This window comes from Antechinus flavipes, chromosome 3 (genome assembly GCF_016432865.1).
Source record: "Antechinus flavipes isolate AdamAnt ecotype Samford, QLD, Australia chromosome 3, AdamAnt_v2, whole genome shotgun sequence".
NCBI lineage: Eukaryota > Metazoa > Chordata > Mammalia > Dasyuromorphia > Dasyuridae > Antechinus > Antechinus flavipes.
In genome coordinates this window covers 518,681,013-518,703,900 of record NC_067400.1, presented here as the reverse complement: position 1 = coordinate 518,703,900, position 22,888 = coordinate 518,681,013, and the positions used below count along the sequence as shown (strand labels likewise).

Genomic DNA, 22,888 nt, shown 5'->3' with positions numbered 1-22,888 from the left:
AAAATTTTTAATTTGTTTTTTTTTTATTTTGAGTTCCAGATTCTCTCTCTTTCTCCCTTTCCTTCTCCCTCTCTGAGCCAGCAAGCACTTGATATTATACATGTTATATACATGCAATAATATATAAACATATTTCCATATTAATCATGTAATGAAAGAAAACAGAGAAAAAGAAAACATTAAAAAAGAAAAAAATTAGTAAGCTTTGATCTGCACTCAGACTCCATCACTTCTTTTTCTGGAGGTGGATAAAGCATTTTTCTTCATCAGTCTTTTGGAATTATCATGAATTGTACTGCTGAAAATAGCTGTCATTCACAGTTGGTCATTGTACAATACTGCCGTTATTATATACAATGTTCTCCTGATTCTGCTTACTTCACTTTGCATCAGTTTAGATAAGGCCAGGTTTTCTGAAGTGATCCTGATCATCATTTCTCATAGCATGACAGTATTCCATTACACTTATATACAATTTGTTCCATTCCTGAAATGATAGACATCCTCTAATTTTCCAATTCTTTGCCACCACAAAAAGAGCTGCTGTAAATATTTTTGTACAAATAGGTTCTTCTAGCCTTCTTTGGGATACAGATCTAGTAGTGATATTGCTGGGTCAAAAGAAACACATAATTTAATAACCCTTTGGGCATAGTTCCAAATTGCTCTTCAGAATATCAGTTTACAACTCCACCAACAATTCATTAGTATCCCAGTTCTCTCACATCCCGTCCAACATTCATCATTTTCCTTAGATCTTAGTCAATCTGATAGGGATGAAATGGAACCTCGGAGTTATTTTAATTTGCATATTTCTAATCAATAGTGACAGAATATTTTTATATGACTAAATAGCTTTGATTTCTTTGTTGAAAAGTGCTTGTTCATATCTTTTGACCATTAATCAATTGGGAAACAGAGCAGTCTTTCTCATATACTACTATAATAATCGTATTGTCCACACACACACAAAAATTCTGTAGTTCCAGATTGCTATGTGAAAATTGTAGAAATTCTTATTGTCAGCCCTCAAAGACCTCTACAATCAAGCATGACTCTCCCTTTCCTTTTCGTTTTCCAACAAGCCGGCTGTCAAGTACATCGTTCTGGGACTTAATTGCTGGGTCACCTTAGATATATCATTTTCCTTTTGAGATGGACAATCTCGGAAGGTTCTGGGAGGTCTTTTCAACTCCCTTTCTTATTTTGAGTGACAACTGAAGGCAGCATGGGGGGCGGGGCAGGAGCACAGCCCAAAGCAAAGGTTGACCAGCTTGGCCCCTGGGAAAGCTAAAGTCCCGCCCCCAGGAATGAGCTCCTGGCTGGGCGAGGTCAAATTGCTCGAGTCTTCCAGTCTCCGAGGTTGCTCGGCGAGTGCGGAGTCCCCGCCGGACAACCTAAGGGAGCTTCCCCTCCCCCCTCCCTCCCGGACAGCTTGCCGAGACCGCAGGGACCAAGATGATTTCCTTCGCGCCTCTCTCGGTGCCGCTAGAGCGGCGGCTGCAGACTCTAGCTGTGGTTCAGTGGATTTTCAGTTTCCTGATCTCGGGTAAGGAAAAGAAGGTAGTCCTGGATGGGACTGTCCCTGTGGGAATCTTCCAAGATCCCCCTGTCCTTTACTTTTTCAAGGCCCCTCGGGAGAAGAAAGAGAGTGGAGAGAAAGGAGGAGGAGCAAAGAAGGGGTCAATACTGACGAGCAATCTGAGGGTCCTTCAGCCTAGTCCCCTCTCCCCCTACTATCCCAAGGTCCTGATGATGGATGGGAAAGGAGGGAGACGGAAAAAGCCGGAGGGATAAGAGGCTCCATCCAGCATGCAAGGATTTGAGTTCTAATCCCTGCGTTGTCTTTTACTACCTAGGAGATCTTGGGCAAAGCCCCTAACCCCTCCCATACCGCCTTTTATAGTTGAACTGCTAGATTTTACAGATGAAAAACGGAAGCCCAGAGGATTTAGGGAGTCGGAGGGGAAAGGGATTTGTAGCCTGATCATGGAAGAAGGGAGGGGAGGACATTCTAGGAAGGTAATCCTCAACCCCATCTCCTTTTCCTCGAGGGTGTGGTGGTGATGAAGGGGCGGGGGAAAGGGTCCTAGAGGATAAAAGGAAAGTCTATCTAGTGCAGTGCCCTGAGGATGTGCTCTTGACCCCTGTGGAGTTCACCATTTTTTTTTTTTTATCAATGCTTTGGATGCAGGCAGAAGTGGCGTGCTTGTCCAATGTCTTGAGAGCACAAAGCTAGAAGATAACATATTAGCTGCCAGTCAGCATCTAAATGAGTGGATTGAAGCTTTTAAAGGTTCATTCCCACTCTACTACTTACTTGCCACTTGTCAAGTTTTGCAAGCTTCAGTTTCCTCCTGTAAAATAGAACAGATATAGGGTTGCCTAAAAAGTCACAATGCCGTTTAAGATTTGTAAGCTTTGGGGACATCCTGTATTTCCCCAGTGTTCCTCACAAGCATGTTCTGTGAGGCTAAAAAAGAAAATTTTGTAGGCTCAATTCATATCCTCAAAGTGAACAATATTCAACAAACATTTATTAAGTGCCTATTGTGTACCAAGCACTCTGGTGAATGATAAGATTTACCATCTACAATCAACCAAACTGTCATTACATCATGCTTTCTGTGTTACAATTTTAGTACAAAGCAACCTCTGTTGGCTTTGTGCAATGTAACCTGGAAGGGCTGATTTCCTGAGAGGAGTATAGCCTCCACTACGGTGAGCATTATGTAAAGTAGAGGAAATGTGGAGGCAAAGCTGAGAAGGGAGGAAGCACTCTCTATTAGAGAGATCTGAGGCTTTGTATATAATAAGCCAAGGTGCCTATCCTCTGCTTGGGAGTTAAGGAAGGGTCCTGAGGGAGTCAGAAGGAGTACCTTCCAGGTACTAGGGATGGCTGGGCCTCAAGGTAGCCTGCCCCAGAAAGGAAAGGGTTGTGTGATTTGATGGTGTTCAAGCAACTAGTAGATTTAATTAAATTCCACTAACATTTATTATGGGCCTAATTAATATGAGCAGAACACTATGCTAGATTCTGGGATACAAAGACAAGTGAAAAACAGGCAGTGTTCTCATAGAGAGAGAGAATGTGTGTGTGTATGTACGTGTACATATATATTAGGTTAAATATGTACAATTCTTTTAAACATATTTCCATATTTGTCATGTTGTGCAAGAAAAATCAGACCAAAAGGGAAAAACTACTAGGAAGAAAAAATAATGAAAATATTTTGTTCTATGTTCAAGCTCCATAGTTCTCTCTCTGGCTGTGGATGGCATTTTCTACCTCAAATCTATCAGAATTGCCTTGAATCACCACATTGTTAAAAAGAGCCAAGTGCAACACAGTTGATCATCACATAATCATCACACATACTATATAAAATGTTCTCTTGGTTCTGAGTGTTTATATTTTGCTGAGGGAGACACATATATAAAAAAATAAATAAATACACAATAATTTCCAGAGGGACAGAGCTCTGGCTTCTCCAGGAATTGGGAATGGCTTCCTACTAGGTGTGGCACATAATCTGTTGTACTGAAGGAAATGAGATCCTAATAAGTGGAAGTGAATAGGAAAGACCTTTGGGGGGAGAGGGCCAGGACCACTTGAGCCCACATAAGTTGAAATGTTGATTTCAGATCTAACATTCAAATGTTCCTCGCCTGACACCAAGTCTATTATTTTTTGTCTCTGGCTTTTCTTGATGAGTAGGATTATAGATTTAGAGCTATGAATCTATAAAATCAACCTGAAAAGTCATTGAGTCCAGTCTTTGTATTGTATGTGGAAATTGAGGCATAGAGCTTAGACTTTCCAAGAGACACCATTATTAAATGTCTGAGGTGAGATTTGAACCAAAGTTCTAAAACAGTGGTAGTCATTTCAAATAGAAATGAGAGCTACTTAATAAACATCATTTTTGACACCTCTACTTTAGAAGGCAAATCAAGCGAAATATTTCTCTATAGAAATGTTCCAGGATTGCCTGGGATCTAGACATTAGGTTGAAAGAGACCTGAATTTACAGTCTGAAAACTGAAATCTTGACTCTTCTGAGGTTTACCTGTGTGATCTTAGACAATATATTAATCTCTGGAACAATACGGTAAATATTTCCTCATCAGTAAAATAAGAAGCCTTCCAATTCTAACAGTGTGAGTTTGTGGATCTGTAAGGTGAGGAGTGATTTGGAGGCTGAGATGGTTGAAGCCCTGAAAGTGGGCTCCTCTTAGAGCTTATCAGGGAAAAGTAGGATAAGAGAAGAGAATTTACCAGGAAGACAAGATCAAAGGAAGTCTTGTTTAATGATAGTGAAACCTGAAAAATTTATTGGCAATGAAGAAGAAGCTGGTAGGTTACGGAGAGACTGAAGATTAGAAAGAAAGGATTGTGGGAGCAAGTAGAGAGGTTAGCCTTAGCAAAAAGAAGGGCTACTTCATTCTCTGAGCCTGGAGTAGAAGTGGGGAGAGTTAAAGATGTCAAGAGGTTTTGAGAAGATGAAATGAGGGATCTCATAATGGGAAGGAAGGAAAAAAGAAGGAAGATAAAGGAAGGAAGAAGAGAAGTGAAGGATGAAGGGAAGGAGAAGAAGAGAGGGAGGGAGGGAAGAAAAGAGGGATGGATGGAGGGAGAGAAAGAAGGAAGGAGGGAGGAAATATTAAGCACCTAGTATATGCCAGGCACAGTGCCAAGTACTTTACAAATACCTTGTTGATATCAGGATGTCAGGTAAAGACATCAGGCCAGGATGGCCTTTTGGAGATGAGGAAACTGAAGGAGAGTTTTATTCCAAGTAAAATAGGAGCAGGCAAATGCTGCATGGGGTGAGAAGAAGGAAGGGAAGGGGGTTTGAAAAGACAGGATAAAATTTTGTACAGATATTGTGGGGGAATGAATAGGGAGGCTATCATAGATGGATGTAACTATAGAAATAAGTGCTTAGTTGGGGTCAGAAAACGTGAATGTGTAGTGGATCCTATTTTCATGAGCCTGTGATTTCATCAAATATCATTCAAAGGCTTAGGAGCAAGAATAGAATCAGGTAGATGGTGAGGGTGACCCAGATTGTGGATTAGTAGGATTTAACAATGAATGGTGAAAGTCAGGGGTGAAGGACAATGAATTTGAGCGTAAAGGAAAGTACCTTGTTGAACTGGTTAATTAGACTCAAAAAAGATTGTGAAGGAAAGAAATCAACCAATATCTATCAATATAATTTATCAATATAAAGTATAAAGAATAAAATGGTTCCTACTCTATAAGGCAGCTCAATGGAGTCCCAGAAACAGGAAGACGAGTAAAAATTCAACTTCAGACGCTCATTAGCTGTGTGAGCCTAGGCAGATCACTTACCTTCTGTTTGCCTTAATTGCTCCCTCTTTATTTCCATTTTACAGTTGAGGAAACGATCTCCCAGATTGTTGTGAGACCTAAATAAGATAATATTTATAAAGCACCTAGCGTAGTGCTAGTAGACACAAAGTAGACAACTACAGAAATGCTTATTTCCTTTCTTTCCTCCAACTCACATTCTAATAGGGGAGTCCAACATATGCATATAAACATGTGTAAAGCACAAATAGAAAATTAATAAATATAAAGTTGTTAAATAAAAAGTAATTTGGAAAGGACACTAGCAATTAGGAATCAAGAAAGACTTCAAGTAGAAGATAATGCTTCACACTTTTTTTTACTTAAAAAAGTTTTTAAAATAACACTTTATTGATGTCTTTTGCTTTTTACATCATTCCAGTATCTTTCCCTCTCCCCTTCTCTCTTTAAAAAATTTTCCTCCCCTTCTCAAGGAGCCAGTCTGACTGACAGATAGCATTTTTTAAAGACAAAAAAAAAAAAAAAAAAAAAAAAGAGGAAAAAGTCAGCACAACTGATCAACACAATGAAAAAATCTGAAAACATTCAATGTGTAACACTTGTGGTCTCCCACCTCTAGCCAACCCATCCCAAATATTCTCTCATATTTTTCATTCAGGCCATTCTGGATCTTTGTAATTTTGCTACATTCACATTTACTTTTTTTGTGTTTGACTAATCTTTCTATTTATCTTGTGTTCATTGTGTGTGGTTTTTTCTTGGATCTGCTGAATTTAATTTGTGTTAGTTCAACTAGCTATCTTTTTCTATGTTTCTCATATTCATCACTTTCAACATTTTTTACAGCACAAAAACAAAATGAAATTAATGGACATTTATTTTAAAGACTCTGTGAAGTGGCTATAAGGAGGAAGTAAATTCCTGACTTTTGGGAAGACCAGTGCAGAGGCTTAGAGACTACAGGGGAGGGTCAGATTAACTGATCTCAAAGGGCAGGAAGATGGGTGGTATTCATTGAGATTATGAAGATAGATTGAGGCCAGGTTTTGTAGGGCTTTAGAAACCAAAAAGAGGAATTTATAGTTTATCTTAGAGGCAGTAGGGAGCCACTGTAGTTAATTGAGTAAGAAAATTACATTAATTTATGCTCTTAAAGACAATATCTTTGGCAGCAAAGTATAAGAGAAAGGAGAAAGGAGTGACTTGAGGAAGGAAAGGTAATGAGGAAGTTGTAGACAGAATCTAGGTGAAAGATAAGAAAGGCCTTGAAATGATATTTATGTGAGTAAAGAAACGAGTCAGATGAAAGAAGTGCTGTAAAGGTAGAAATGGTAAGATGTCACAACTGATTAGGTATATGGAGTAAGGGAAAATAAGGAGTTCCTGAATAATTCTTAGGTTCCTAACCTGGGAAGTGGGAAGAATGGTGATGAATTCAAGAGACACAGGAAGGTTTGAAAGAAGGGACAGAATGTTTGGGAAGAAAGTGAGTTTGGTTTTGGACAGATTGGGTTTGAGATATTATCAGGACATTTAATTTGATGATCATTGGGCAATTGATGATGTGGAATTGAAGCTCACTAGACAGACTAAAACTGAACACACAGAGAGACACATATATATATAAATATGTGTCTTTATGTGTGTGTAAATATTGTTGTTTATCCTTCATTCTTGAAGAGGACCATGGGTGATGCAGCGACACATGTGTGAATTGAATTTAAGGGAAGGTCACCTGCTTCACTTTCCCCTCCAGAGCCATCTGGGTCCAATGGCCAGATATAGATCAAGACAACTGGAGATGGTCCTGGATGCAATGGGAGACTTATGTGTGTTTGTGTATGTATGTGTGTGTATATATGATATTTGCAAAGAAATGACAGTTTAACCTGTCAGCACTATACCAAAACAGGAAACATTGAGGAGAAGAGAAGAGAACTAGGACAGAACCTTAGTTAACACAGAAGACATGTTCCGAATAATGAGCCAGGAAAGGTACAGAAAGAGAGTAGTCAGGCTGGTGACAATCAAACTAGGAGAGTGTTTTCACAAAAGCTCAGGGAGAAAGAGTGTCTAGCAGAAGTGAGTAGGCAATAATGTCAAACGGAGCCAGATTAAGACTGGGGGGGGAGGGGGAGAATGAGATGATTTTTCATTTATGAGATGAGAGGTAACTTTGAAAGGTCAGTTTTAATTGAGAGATGAAGGCAAAAGATAACTGAGGAGTGAATGAGAGAAGAGTAAGTGAAGAAACTGTCCACATCATTTTCTAGAAATTGGGTTAAAAAGGGAAGAAAAATACAGAATGATAGCTTGAGGAGATGGTAGAGTTCATTGAAGGATTTTTTTTTTAAGGATGGGTGCAATTTAGGATATAGTTGTGGACAGTAGAGAAGAAACCTGTTGGTAAGAAGTTGAAGATTCATGAGATGGTAGTGGGATGACTAAAGATTCATTCTGTTAGAGAAGATGGGAAAAGATGTAATCAAGTGCACTTGTTTCTGACCTTGGCAAGGAGAAGCAGCATCTTCTTGTCAGAAACTGGGAGAAATGAGAGTAAGAGAGGGTATTGGAGAGGTTTAGAGCCACATACTTTAATTAACAAAACATTTAAAATTTCTGAATTTGTTTTCCAATCTTGAGCCACTTGGAATACAAAAGATTATAAAAAAAATTTCAAAAAATTTCAAGAGTAATAAATATAGGAAGACACACACACACACACACACACACACACACACACACACACAATCAAGAGACTCTGTAGAGTCTCTGTAGAGTTACAATCTATGCCCAGGCCTGGCCACCTGATGAGGTAACAGTCGAAGCAAGTTCTGGGGAATTTGTGCTTGTTATCAAAATCAAGTCAACATCACAAGAACAGATCTAAGTGGATTTCAGACAGGTGAGCAGAAAATGGTGACACTTGGATGATGCAGCAGGGAGCGACCTCAGTCAAAGGGGCACGTAGCCTGAGGTTTGAGGGGAATACAACACACTCCATTAAAAACAACAACCACTCGGGTCTTCTCATCCATAGCCAGAACATCCTTTTTACTTGCCCTATGGCGATGAAATGGTGTGGAGGATGTCAAAGAGTTTTGAAATGAAGAGAATGGAAAAGGAGGGGACTCATGTCAAATGGCCTCAATATCCTTAGTAAAGTATGAAGGGGGGCGATAAGCCAAAGGGAAGAGTCAAGTTGCAAACTTGGTTCAAAAAAGGGTAGTATTTGTGGGAATGATAATTAGTTCTGTTTTGGATGTATGAGTTTGAAATGTCTATGGGACTTCAGTTCAAATTTTCCAATAGGTAATATGGGACTATAGATCAGGCAAGAGACCAGGGCTGGATATTTAAATTTGGGAATCACTGGACAGAGATAATAATTGAATTCACGAGAACTGATGAGATCACAAAATAAAGAGAAGGGACAAAGACCTAGGAGGGAGCATTGAGGAAATCACTTAGGACATGAAATATGGATGAAAAGTTAGCAAAGGAGACTGAGAAGAAGCAGTCAGCCAAGTGGAGGAAAATTAAAGAGAAATGTTATGAAAATCCAGAATGGAAAGAGTATTCAAAAAGAGGGAAAAAAGTGGCCAGAAGTGTCAAATGAAGAGAAATTAAAAAGGCTGAAGCCAAAGAAAAGACAAATAGATTTGACAATTAAAAAGTTGCTGATAACTTTGTGCATAATCTATTTAGTTGAGTAATAAGGTAAGGAGCTAGACCATAGAAGACAAAGAACTGAGAAAAGGGAGAAAGAGTGGAGTCAGTGAGAGTAGATAGCTTTTTCTAGAAATTTGTGTGAGAAGGGAAAGATAGATATAGGATGTTGGCTTGAAGGAATGATAAGGCCTCAAAAAATATTTATTTTATTTTTTTAAAGGTTAGGGAGACTTGGGCCTATTTGTGGACAGCTTGGAAGCAGTAAATAAAGATCAATTAAAAATTATAGGCAAGGTAGGATTACTCTGGGGAAAGATACTAGAAGAAATAGGAGAGGAAAGGATCAAACTCATATTATTATTATGTCATCATCATTTCATTCTACTTTTAAAATCCTTGAAACATATTAAAAGCACTTCTAGGATCTTTGCCTAATTAGACTTCTGTGACCCTGGATACATATCATCATCCCATATCAGAATATAAATAGTTTATGTTTTAGTTTTTTATGATTGTTTATTCCTAATTCTTTTCTCCTACACTCATTTATTGAATCATTTTGACTCTTTTTTAAAAAGACAAAATTCTTGTGTCATTTCTTCCAGTAATTCTAGTTGAATTTAGGCCTAAGCTGTGCTTTTTCTTTGAATTTTTGTTTGTAGATGTTTTGAAGTTTTCTCCAAAAATCCTTCTGAATTTATATTTTGGGTGGTCTTGTCACCATAATATCTCTTTGTGGTGGGATTCTTTTTTTCTATTTGTTTTTGTTCATTCTTCCAGCCCACTTCCTAACTTTGAACTTTATTAGGAGCAGGCTCTGCGTACTTCTGGAAAAAAATATCTAGACTGTGCTCCTGTTTCTTAGGTCCTGCTAATGCATTCTTAGGGATACTGATTATTGTATTATTATTATAGAATCTCAGGGAAAGCAAAGGTTAAAGAACAGTGCTCTCAAATTGGTCTGCCTCAGGGAAAAGTCTGATCACTTCTCTCCTGATCTGAACTCTGAAAGTTCCAGATAGGTATGAAAGCAACATACCTTGTTGGGCTTGTCACTAGTTGGAAGTACCAATAGATGTGTGCTGGACTCAACCACTGTAAGCCAACTAGAAAACTCTTTTTTTTTCTTTTTGCTGAGGCAATTAGGGTTAAATGACTTACCCAGAGTCACACAGCTAGGAAGTGTTAAGTGTCTGAGGTCAAATTTGAACTCAAGTCTTACTGACTTCAGGGCTGGTGTTCTATCCTCTGTGCCATCTAGCTGCCTCTTGGAAAACTTTTAAGTTCATAGTGACAGAACTTAACGCTTCCCTGCCCAGTTCTGGTTATTCCATGGCATTTTTCAAATTGGAATGGAGTTTGGCAGTAAGAGACTGATCTGTTTCTGGGATGTGAGCTACCCAGCTGCTACTTGCTTCTGTATTTGCACCTTGTTCAACACATAGTCTAGGGCTTCCTTTTGTTTTTCATCCTGGAATGCCATCCATAAGTGGAGGTATCTATGATCTGGAACTAAATAAAAGAGCTGCCAATTAGCACCTGCTCCTGCAACATGCACAGTTCCTAGAATCTTTGGCGTAGACCTAGAATGTTATTTTACTGTTAGCACATTCTTACTTCTCTTTCAGTTGCTGCTGTGGAATGGGATGTGTGTTTATTACTGACTATAATCTGTCTCCTTTGTCTGTAGGCTTTTCCGTCTCTGTGCCAATCTGCACTGGAGAAATGACTTGCTGTTAACTTTCCCCCGCCTTATATTTCCCAATCAGGATCTAGGTTAGTGTGTTTTTTAGACATGTATGGAGGAGTTGTGGGGCAAAACTTAGCTGTACTCTTTCTTGCTATTCTGAAACCTTGGCTCCACTTCCACACTGATTTTTTAGTTGCCAAATCTATTGACCTTTTCTTGATCTTCATCCTTTTGAACCTCTTTGTACCATTTGGCACTGTTAATCACCTTCTCCTTCTTGATACTTTCTTTTATTTAGATTTATAGGAGGTTGTCTTCTCTTGGCTCCCTTTTTGCCTTTTCAATTTTCTTTGCTAAATCTTCATTCAACTCATACTACTAACTTTTTAAAGGTGTTATATTCTTCAGTATTTTTGTAGGCCCCCCCCTTTTTTTTTTAACAAGTTGTTGTCTTTTTAAAAATAATATTTCTGCATTATTCTTATTTCTTTTCCCTTTTTTTCTCTTAGTACTCTTATTTGATTTTTTAAATCTCTCACAGAAATTCTTGTTGAGTTAATATCAAATTCACATTTTTTTTTCCTTTGAGGCTTTGTTTCTAACTTTTTAAATATTAGTATCTTCTTCAGGTTTGTATCACTCTTCCCTATCACCATAATAGCTTTTTATGGTTGGTTCTGTTTATTGTTGTTGTTTGATTATTTTTCTGAACTATTTCTTTACTTTGAGCTTTATGTTAAAGTTGGGCTCTGTCCATGAGGTGAGGATGGGTAGGATAGGGCCCATCCCAAGCATCAGGCTCTTTTCATAATGTTTTCAGAGCTAGTTTTGGAGGATTGGAAGTTTTCAGAGCTCCCAAAGTGGTGATTTAGGGAGAGGTGTGGTCACAGAAGTGTTACCACTCCTCAAAGCTTCTGCTTTCTTGAGACTGCAGACAGTCTTCTCCACCCTGAAAGTGTGGCTGAAAATAGGTTTTGCCAATGGAATTGTCAAATAGTACCCAGTTCTGTATTTAGAACTAGCAGAAGGGTTCCCTGTAATCTCTTTCTGATTGGTAACCTAATCCCTTTACCATCTGGGCTTTGAGAGATCCTCAAGCTATTGCTGCTGCTGCTACCTCCAGTCTTATTGCTGATGTTATTGCCATATGGTCATATCATTCCAATGTCACGGACCTTTCCTTCCAATCTGCTAAATTGTGTTGGACTGGCAAAATGTCTCACTCCTACCTTTTGTTAGCTCTCCTAATCCAGAAGTCAATTTGAGACATTATTTTAAGATTGTTTAGAGAGGAATATTGGGAGAGCTCAGCTGCTTCCTCTGCTCTGTCATCTTGGCTCTGCCCCGAGAAGTTCCCAACTGATTGATGAAAGTCAAGGCTCTTGGGTCCTGGACTCTCATGTTTTTGTTTTTTTTAAATTCTATTTTTTATTCTATACTATGCCACTTTATGATTTCATCAGCTTTTGTGGGTTTAATAGTTTTAATAATCTGTATGTAGATGATTTCCAGGTCTATATATCCAGTCCTCATCTCTCTCCCGAGCTTCAGTCTCATATCACTAAATGTTTTTTGTACATCTTGAACTTGTTCAGTAGGTATATTTTTTTGTTTTTTGGTTTTTTTTTCTCTAAGGCAATTGGGGTTAAATGACTTGCCCAGGGTCACTCAGCTAGGAAGTATTAAGTGTCTGAGGCTAGATTTGAACTCAGATCTTCCTGACATCAGGGCTGGTGATCTACCCATTGAGCCACCTAGCTGTCCCTCTGTAGATATTTATAACTTAACCTATCTAAAGCAGTATTCATTTTCTTTCCTTCTAAACTCTCCCCTCCCTTAAGCTTCCCTATTATTATCAAGGGCATCACACTATTCCTATTAACTAAGCTTACAACATTGGTGCCATTTCTTCATTTTCATTCATCTCATTCAATCTCTTACCAAATCGTGTTCTTTCTATTTTCACAATCTGGTCTTCATTCATTCAGTGACCTACAAAATGGTAGGTCATTTTGTCTGGAGTATTGCAATAGCCTTTTTTTTTTTTTTTTTGAGGTTTGCAAAATTATTTAATATTTGATTACAGTAACCCTGTACTCAGAAGGCACATTATTTTCTCCATTTTACAGATGAGAAAACTGAGACTTAGAGAAAATAAGTGAGTTTTCCATGCTTACATAGCTAGAGAATGTCCAAGGCAGCTTTTGAACTTGAGTCTTTTTGACTTCAAGTCCAATGTTTCATTTTCTGTGTCACTTTAGTTACCTCTGGACTGCTATTAATAGAATCATTTTACAAAGAAGGGAACAGGAATATTAATTTGGATTAGAAAGTTTATTTTGAAAAGGTTTTTCTGAGACTCCATCCCATTTTTAATACCTGATACTTTTTTTTGTAAATAACTATTAGTTAATTTTTAATACATTTTTTATTAATTATGTTGGAAGAGAAAAATCAGAGCAAATGGGGAAAAACATGGAAGAGTTTAAAAAAAAAGGCAGAAAAAACATAGCAATGTGTTTAATTACATTCAGTCTTCTTAGTTCTTTCTCTGCTTGTAGATGACATTTTCTTTCCTAAGCATTTAAAGTCCTGTACAATCTTGCCCCTTCCTGCCTTTCCAGTCTTCTTATACTTTACATCACTCTGTACACTCTGATTCACTTAAATTGACCTTAATGCTCCTCTTAGACAATACTCTATCTTTCATTTCCATATAAATTACCTCCCATCACTATCTGCATATCTTGTCTGTAGCTTATTAGGCTTTAATTAATCTTAAAAGTATGTCTTCCTTAAACATTTTTTGCAGGCATATTCATGTAAGTCCTGAGAGCATCTTGCTGGATGAACTCTCAGATACTTTGTATTTGTCTAGTTACCATGAATGGATTTTCTTTTTCTTTTCCATCCCTTTCAGAAAGAAAGAGAGAGAGAGAGAGAGAGAGAGAGAGAGAGAGAGCGAGTGAGCATACTCAAGGGATGTCTCCTCCAAGTCTGGTTAATAAAGAATTCCCACCTTTATGGAAGTCATTGCTATTTTTGTTGTTTAGTTGTTTTTATTCTTGTCTGACTCTTTATGAACCCGTTTGGGGTTTTCTTGGCAGAAATATTGGAGTGGTTCACCATTTCTTCTCATTTTACAGATGAGAAAACTGAGACAAAAAGAGTTAAGTGAGTTTCCCAGGATCACACAACTAGTAAGTATCTGAAGGCAGATTTGAACTCAGAAATATGTGTCTTCCTGACTTCAGAACTAGGACTCTATCCATTGTACCACTTAGTTACCCCAATATGATGAGTAATTAAATTATGGGAATATTACATAGACATGCATAAGTATTTCATACAATATTACACAATATAATGCTTAAGAGTTTGATAAGTCAAGTTTTATGTGAGCTCTTCAGCTTTGTACAGAAGCTTTGTAAATTCAGGCAGAATTTAGATAGAGATGACAGAACTGGAGAACTAAGAATTTCCTGATAGAAAACAATTGTCCTAGGGAAGCTAGGTAGTATAATGGCTAGAGCATTAGCCCTAGAGTAAGGAGGAACTGAGTTCAAATATAGCCTCAGACATTTACTAGCTGTATGACCCTAATCACTTAACTCTGATTGTTTCCTCTTTTCCCTTCACCCCAAAAAGAAAATATTGTTTTATTCTTAGTACCTGGTATAAGACTTTGCAGAAAGGAGGCACTGAATTCTTTCATCCATTCATTTAATTCATCTGACAAATATTAAGCATCTAATATTATTCTGTATGTTGTATTATGCACTAGAGAAATAAAAGATTTTTGTATCTATTCATTAAAAAATTTCTTAAAATTTTTTATACATTTTTATTTTCTCTCAATTATACATTAAAACAATTTTCAACATTTATTTCTTTTAAAGTTTTTGAGTTCCAAATTCTGTCTTTCCCTTCTTCTCTTTCCCCCTCCCTAAGATAGATTAACAATCAGATAGAGATTATATATGTGCAGTCATGTAAATATTTCCATATTAGTTATTTTGTACAAGAAGGCTCAAATAATAGAAAAAGAACAAAAGAAAGAAAATGAAAAATAGTACATTTCAGTCTATATTCAAACACTTCTTTCTCTGGACACAGATAGTATGTAGTCCTTTGGTATTTTCTTGGATTGTTGTATTGTTGAGATTAGAACAATAGTACTGTGTACTGTGTACATTTTCCTGGTTCTGTTCATTTCACCTTGTATCAGTTCATATAAGTCTTAATATATTTTTCTTAAATCATCCTACTTGTCAGTACAATAATATTCCATTATAATCAGACCACAGCTTGTGTAGCCTTTCCCCAATTGATAGGCAATTTGATTTGCAATCTCTTTGATTTCCAATTCATAGCAATCACAAAATGTACTTCTATAAATATATATTTTTTAATATTTCTTTGGTGCCTACTATCAGTAGATAATAAAAATGCTTGGATGAATCAGTGATCTCATCCGGGGGTAGAGAGTTGCTCCACAGGGTAATTCTCATCCTATCCTTATCTATTCCTGGGTGATTTTAGTCCATGCCTTTAAAATCCTCCATTAAATACTGTGGGTAGGCTGTTTTCTGTCAGTTCTTTTTAAAATCTTGAATGTGTCCATAGAACCCTTAGGCTATCCGTCACTTAAAATTCACTCTAGCTTCATGACTGACCTACTTCCTTTGGTGGTCATACATGTTCTTGAAGTTCTTAATCATTCTGAGCTACTACCACCATCATCTGTATGTAATGAGAATTGGTCAATGAAGTCTCAATCCTGGAGAACCTGATGATGTAGAATACAGTCCTTACTTCTTCATTCAAACAATCAGAAGAGTAGGAAAGAAAGGAGGAGGGAAGGATAGGAGAGATGGAAAGAGCAGAGAAAGACACATGGAAGAGAGGAGAGGAGAAATGGAGGGGAAGCAGAGAAAATAGGAAAGATGAAGGAAGGCAGAGAGAAGGGCCTAGGAAAAGGGAGGAGAGGAGAAATGGAGCAAGGAAGACAAAGAGAGACTGACAGAAAGAGAGGAGAAGTGAGGAGAAATGGAAGGGAATCAGAGAGAAAGAGAGACAGAGAGACACAGGAGGGAAGGAGAAGAAAGGAAAGATGAAGAAGAGGAGAGACACTGATGGACCAAGAGGAAGAGAGGGAAGAAAGAATAGTAGAGAAGGACAGGGAGAGATTTGGTCAGATAGTGTCTTCTAAATGCATACCCAATTCCAAATCAGCAGTCAATACAAAGTCTGTATCTTTATCATGCCTTGAAGGGGAGAGAAGGGTCCCTCCATCCCAAGTCTTCAAGCATTTCCAGAAACAGACTTACACATGTTCCTAGGACTTCCTCTAAGGATGAGAAAGTTGGAATAGATTTCCAGCTGATCTCCTACCAGTTTTTAATCCCATGTTCTTATGATTTGACAGCCAAGCTAGATTTAAAACTCATTGTATATAGGAAGCCTTCCCTGGTTAACCCTAGCTGTATATTATGTGTGTGTGTGTGTGTGTGTGTGTTTGCTTTGTGTCTTTCAAAGTGGGCTTCTCTAGACCTATGCAATCGCTGACTATATATTTTCTGAGTGCCTCCAATGAGCTAGACAATAAGATATCGAAAAGGAGTAAATATAACGTCACGATTAAAGGACAGAATTACTAATATGAAATTCTAGGGACCTGGAGTGGGAAATATGCTGACAAGATTAACAGAAGAAGTGGATCCAAGGCTCAGCTACGTTGGTATAGAGGCAAATACTTTTTAAAAAGGGCCCTTGGTGGTTGGTAAAATATACTGTCAGACAATTGACATATAGCTCAGCTTTTCTAAGCTACTATTCTCTCTGTGTGTGCCTTTCTTTTACCCTTCTTCTCTCTCTCCCCTTCTCTCTTTCTTCTCTGTCTCTTCTCTATTTCTCTCTTCCTTTCCTTCTCTCCCTCTCCTTTCTCTCTTCCTCTCTTTGTCTCTCTCTCTTTTTGCCTTTCTCTCTCTCTCTCTCTCTCTCTCTCTCTCTCTCTCTCTCTCTCTCTCTCTGTCTTTTTCCTCCTTCTCTTCCTCCTCCCCCCTCTGTCTACCTCTCTTCCTCTTCCTCTCTTCTCTCTGTTCCCTTCTCACTTTATCTCTCCCTCTCTCCCTCCTTCCTCCTTCTTATCTTCTTTCTTCTCCCTCTCATTTCCTTTTTCTTCATCTCTTCTCCCCCACAAGAGATGAGTTCTGGATACAGAAAGGAAGAGAGATGTAGCTAAAGTAAGACGATACAAAAATAAAAGATATCCACAAAAAAATTTCTAAAGGAAAGGGGTCTTAGAACTGCCCTAGTCTGATACTCTCATTTTACTGGGGGAAGAGGGGAGACAATGTAGGCCCCAAGGATTAATGAATTGCTCAAAGCCACACAGCTAATGAATGGCAGAGAGCCAGAGACTGGATCAAGGTCCTCTTTCTACCACATTATGCTGCCTCAGGATTACCTTTAGATAGAATGTGAAATGTCAGAGACCTTAGTGCATAGAAGGCAAAATATCAGAACTGGCATTTCATTGACTCTAATCACATTGACTATCAGGGTTTGTGACCTCATATTTATTCCAGTGTGACCTCCCATCTAATGCAGAGGTCTCCTCTCTAACTTCCCTGATGTAGTCATCCAGTCTTTGCTTATAGACCTCCCGTGACAGGGAGCTCATTACCAAAACAGCGGCCTGACTCATGCTTATGCTGAGGTGGGCACTCGGATCTGAGCTGTCCCGCTGATTACATTGCATATTTTCTTCTCCCAGGCATAATCTGCATAGCCATCTTCATTGGGCTCTTCTTCACCCGCTTTTGGTTCCTCAGCATGCTATATTCAGCCTGGTGGTACCTGGATAGAGACACCCCAAGGAAAGGTGGGAGACAGATCCAGTTCCTAAAGCGATGTCGTGTGTGGAAGTACATGGCTGACTACTTTCCTATCTCAGTAAGTGGGCTTATTGGAGAGTTGAGAGTGGGTGAGTTATTGCTTTGGCACAGTGGAAAGAATCTGGAATTCAAGGCAAAAGCAGGAAGTGACCATTGAACTTCAGATTCTAGTCCAACCTAAGAGAGGAGAGGAAATGCAGCTACATCTAATTAGTCTATCCACTTTTATTAAGTACCTATTATGTGCCAAGTATTGTGTTAAGCACTAAGAGTACAAGAAGAGGCAAAGGCTAGTTCCTCAAATTGCTGATGTGGAAGACAACAAACTAATGTATATAAACAAGCTATATATTGGACAAAAAAGCTATAAATAAGAGAAAAAACAGTAGAATCTGGACAAAAAGGAAGTAAATAAATGAGAGAAGACACTAGAATTAAGAGGGGTTTCAAAATATAGAATATATATAGAATATAGGATTGTAGTTGGGACTTAAAGGAAGCCAGTAGACAGCAATAAGGAGGCAAAACATTTCAGGTCTTGGGGACAACCAGAGAAAATGCCTAAAAGGAGATTGAGGGGTAGCTAAGTGGTACAGTGGATAGAGCACCAGCCCTCAAGTCAGGAGGACCTGAGTTCAAATCTGGTCTCAGACACTTAACACTTCCCAGGTGTGTGATCCTGGGTAAGTCACTTAATTCCAACTGTTAAAAAAAAAAAATGAGTATTTTGTTTGTAATAGAAAATAAGGGGTAAAAAACCTAGAAAGTTAGGGGGATGTTTATAAAGGGATTTGAATGCTTGTGGGATGACTCCTAGGTTTCAAGCCTCAGGGCCTAGAAAGATGTCATTGCCCTCTACAGTAATAGCAAAAGTGGAGATGGGGAAGATTTAGGAGGACAAATAATAAGCTCCATTTTGAACATGAGTTTCAGTGTCTTCTGGCCATCCCAATTCGAAATATCTGAAAGGCAACTGGAGATGCAAAATTGGAGGTCAACAGAGAGATTGGATTATGATAGGTATATTTGAGAATCACACGCATTAACATGGTAATTAAATCCATGAGCTAATAGCTAATGAACTAATGAGATCACTAAGTAACATAGAGGGAGAAGAGGGCCCATTACAAAACACTGGGAGATATCTATAGTTGGAGGGCATGCTCTAGGCAAGAATTCAGCAAAAAAAGAACAGAGGAGTAATTAAGACAAGAGGCAACCATGAGAATGTGTGGGTATCCTGAAAACCTAAGGGAGCATCAAAGAGGAAAGGGTGATCATTAGTGTCAAGTGCTGCATTCTCCACTCCAGGAGAATGAAGATAGAGGATGAGGATTGGATTTGGCAACTATGAGATAATTGATAAATTTGCAGAAAGCAGTTTCAGTGGAATGATGAACTCAGAAGTTGTAAAGAATTAAGAAAAGACTGAGAGGAGAGAAAATGGGGACACCTATTGTAGGCAGCCTTTCAGGTTTAGCTACAAAGGATAGAAGAGATAGAGGATGTTGTTTTTCAAGGACAGAAGGATCAAGTGAGGGGTTTTTTTTGTTTTGTTTTTTAACAATAAGGGAAGTATAGAGATGTTTGTAGGCAGTAGGGAGCCAGTAAAGTGACAGAGTAGAAACGACAGAGAAAGTGATCTGTTGGGAGATAGAATGGAATGGGATCAATTGAGGAGTTAGCCTTAGTAAGGAGTGAGCTCATTTCCTCATGTGAAATAGGAGTAAAAGAGGAGACAGTGGCTAAAGGCATCTGAGTGACAGGAAATGGAAAATAGAGAGTACGTGGTAAATTTTTTCTGTAAAATATGAGACAAGGGTCTTAGCTGGCAGAATGGGGAAGGAGGAGCCATGAAAGGTTTGAAAAGATTTCAAGAGCTGCTGTGGAGAGTGAGGTGATGAGGGAAGTACAGTAGGATTGCCTAGCAGCAGTGAGGGATCCAATTGATGTTGTATAACCTAAGCTTTCCTTCCTAAATTCATTCAGTAAAGCATTAAGTTCATTTAATATTTTTTTTTTGCACTGTGCTCTTTCATTGTCCTATCTGATTATTCCTTATCATTTCTCTACTCCACTTACTTCCCACACTCCTCTAGAAGATCTTGAATTCAGCCAGAACTGGCTGGCACAGGTCCATAAGATAGGCTTTTATCACTGTTAGAGAGAAACATGGCTGGGGCAAAGGGCTATCTGAGGGAGGTGATCTGAAAGAGAAGGAAAGGGAGCATTGGTGGCAAATAGGGTTGGAAGGAGTGAGGACTGAACGGGGTAGTAGGAAGCAGATCTGAGGAGGAATGAATATGATCGAGATGGCACAGAGAAGGGTAGGAGTGAGCAGAACTGGAAGGATCAAGAATACTAGAAGAGAGGAGGACTGATGGAGGATGTGGACAAGGAGTAAAGGGTAGGGTAAGGGAATAGAGAGGATGAGAGTATTTAGGGTGGGGATAAGGAAGGAAGTCAGGAGTGAACATGGCTGGGGTGGAAAGAAGGAATTAGGACTAAGCAAAGCTGGAGGAACTCAGTGGACTGGGAGTAAACAGGATTTGGGAGTAAAAGAAAAGAGGGTCTTCCCTCTCAAAGTCATTTACTTGAACTCAGCTCCTAATCTGATAAGGAAAATTGCTGATGAATTTATCAGTCCTTCAGCCCTCCCTCCCAGGTCAGTTAAATCATGCATTTCCTATTGCTGCCTCTGAACAGACTCTGGGACAGATCTTTGGACTTTTCTTGACAGGGTAGATATTGCCCACCTCCAGCTCTTAGAAACCCAGCTCTCAGAGACCTTCATTCCATACTCTTTGGCACTATCTTTATATGACTTCTCTCTCCCTTCCTCCCTCCCTCCCTTTCCTCCTCTCTCCTTCCTTCTCTCTCCCTCTCTGCCTCTATCTTTGTCTCTCTGTGTCCGCCCCATTTTTTTTCTCGCTATGTATCTCTGTCTCTCTCTCTGTCTCTGTCTCTCTCTCTCTCTCTCTCTCTCTGTCTGTCTCTGTGTCTTTCTCTCACTTGTTATGTCTGTCTCTGTCTCTGTCTCAGATTCCTCAATTTATATTTGTTCCCCAGGTCCTTCTGTCTAATTCCCATGGGGTTTTTGGTTCTAATATCTAGAGTCAAGAAGAAAATATAAGCCAGACCTTTGAAAGCTCAAACTGCTCACTGAATCAGCCATCCATCCAGTGAATCAGTCAACAAACATCAAAAACTTATTGCATTAAGAGCTCTGTGACAGGAAAAGATGCAAAGTATGATAAAAACTCACAATTCTCTAGTAATTTAAGATTCACAATAAGCTTTCCTCACAACTACCCTATAGGATAAAAATAGAAGATGCAAGTATGAGTGTGTGACAGAGCTGGGGTTTGAATCCAGGCCCCTGATTCTAAAATCAGTAGGGCTCATTCTTTTTTTTTTTTTTCCAATTAAATCTTTTTATTTTCAAAACATGCATGGATAATTTTTCAACATTAACTCTTGCAAAAGCTTGTGTTGCAAATTTTCCCCCCTTTCCTCCTCCTAGATGGCAAGTAATCCAATATATGTTAAACATGGTAAAAAATATATGTTAAATCCAACTATATGCATACATATTTATACAATTAACTTGCTGCACAAGAAAAAAATTAATCAAAAAGGGAAAAAATGAGAAAAAAATAGAAACAAATAACAACAACAAAAAAATGAAAATGCTATCTTGTGCTCCACACTCAGTTCCCACAGTTCTCTCTCTCTCTCTGTGTATAGATGGCTCTCTTCATCATAAAATCATTGGAACTGGCCTGAATCATCTCATTGTTGGAAAGAGTCACATCCATCAGAATTGATCATCGTATAGTCTTATTGTTGTGTATAATGGTCTCCTGGTTCTGTTCATCTCACTCAGCATCAGTTTGTATAAGTCTCTCCAGGCCTTTCTGAAATCATCCTGTTAGTCATTTCTTACAGAACAATAATATTCCATAACATTCATACACCACAACTTATTCAGCCATTCTCCAATTGATGGGCATACACTCAGTTTCTAGTTTTTCGCCACTACAAACAAGGCTGCCACAGACATTTCTGCACATTTGGGTCCCTTTCCCTCCTTTAAGATCTCTTTGGGATATAAGCCCAGTAGAAACACTGCTGGGACAAAAGGGATGCCCAGTTTGATAGGGCTCATTCTTTTAGGAGAGAGATCAAACCTTCCTTCTCAGACCAGAATAGGAGCCATGCTTGGGAACACTTCCCTGTTAAAGCATGGCTAAAAATAAAGTTCCGATGACTCTGAATTGATCCTGCAAGGCTTTGGGATCCTACTTGGACAAATTAAGTTTGCATGCAAGGTTCCAGGAAATCCTCAGAGAGGGTCCCTCACAAAATCACGACCTTGAGCCCTGTTCAGGGAGCAATGAGGGTATTATTACAGCAAAGGGTGGGGTATATTGCATGTAGCTTTTCCTGAGCCATCAGCCTGGGAGAGCTTCAGAAGCTGATATTGGGGTGCAATTAGATGCACAAAATTTGGGTTTCTTCAGGGAGTCATTCACAGAGAAAGCCCTGAGTTTTTTTCTTTCTGTGTAGTGAGATCCCTGTCACTGGAAAGCTTCAGAGTCTGGCTAACCATTTGTTGGGGTGTTGTAGGAAAGTCTCCTGCTCAGGTGTGAGTCGGACTGTCTGGCTTTTGAGGCTTCTTCCAATTTCACCCAACCTAGTCTAGGCTCAGTTTCTCCAGGGAAATGAGGGTATTGGTCCTGTTTTTTTATAGGGTGTGTATAGGGGAACTATGAGTATGGAGCAAAGCATATAATGTCAGATTTTCTCAATATGGGGGTTAATTTATTTAAATTGTTTAATTTATTCTCCTCTTTTAAGAAATTGCTCTCTAATAGAAAGAAAGGGGATACATTGCAAAATGTAGGTATTTTATTTAACTTTGTATTTCCCAATTCATGAAAACATAATTTTCAACATTCACCTCTGCAAAACCTTGTGCTCCAAATTTTCTCCCTCCCTCCCTTCTGACCCTTTCCCTCTCCTCTAAACACCAAACAATCCAATATAAGTTTAACACGTACAGTTCTTTTAAACATATTTCCATGCTCATCATCCTGTGTAAGAAAATGTATTTTTCAATGCAAGTGTAAGAAAATATTTTTAAAATAAAAGATAGCAGTATTTATTTTTTTAATGATGCATTAACCAGATGGCTTCTGGGGCTCCTTTCAGTTCTAGATTTATAACCTAGGACTTGCTAAAATTAAATGCTCACAAACTATGATAAACCAGTGAGAGTTGTTGAGG

General features: G+C 38.6%; 1 protein-coding gene across 1 annotated transcript in view; it reads left to right on the top strand.

Moving 5' to 3' along the window:
- The first annotated feature begins 1,402 nt into the window (after positions 1-1,402).
- Positions 1,403-22,888, top strand: part of MOGAT2 (monoacylglycerol O-acyltransferase 2) — a 48,050-nt gene continuing 26,564 nt past the window's right edge. The window contains exons 1-2 of the mRNA XM_051987084.1: positions 1,403-1,549; positions 17,479-17,657. Coding sequence (XP_051843044.1) covers positions 1,459-1,549; positions 17,479-17,657 — 270 coding nt within the window. The 5' untranslated portion in view covers positions 1,403-1,458. The remainder of the gene's footprint in view (positions 1,550-17,478; positions 17,658-22,888) is intronic.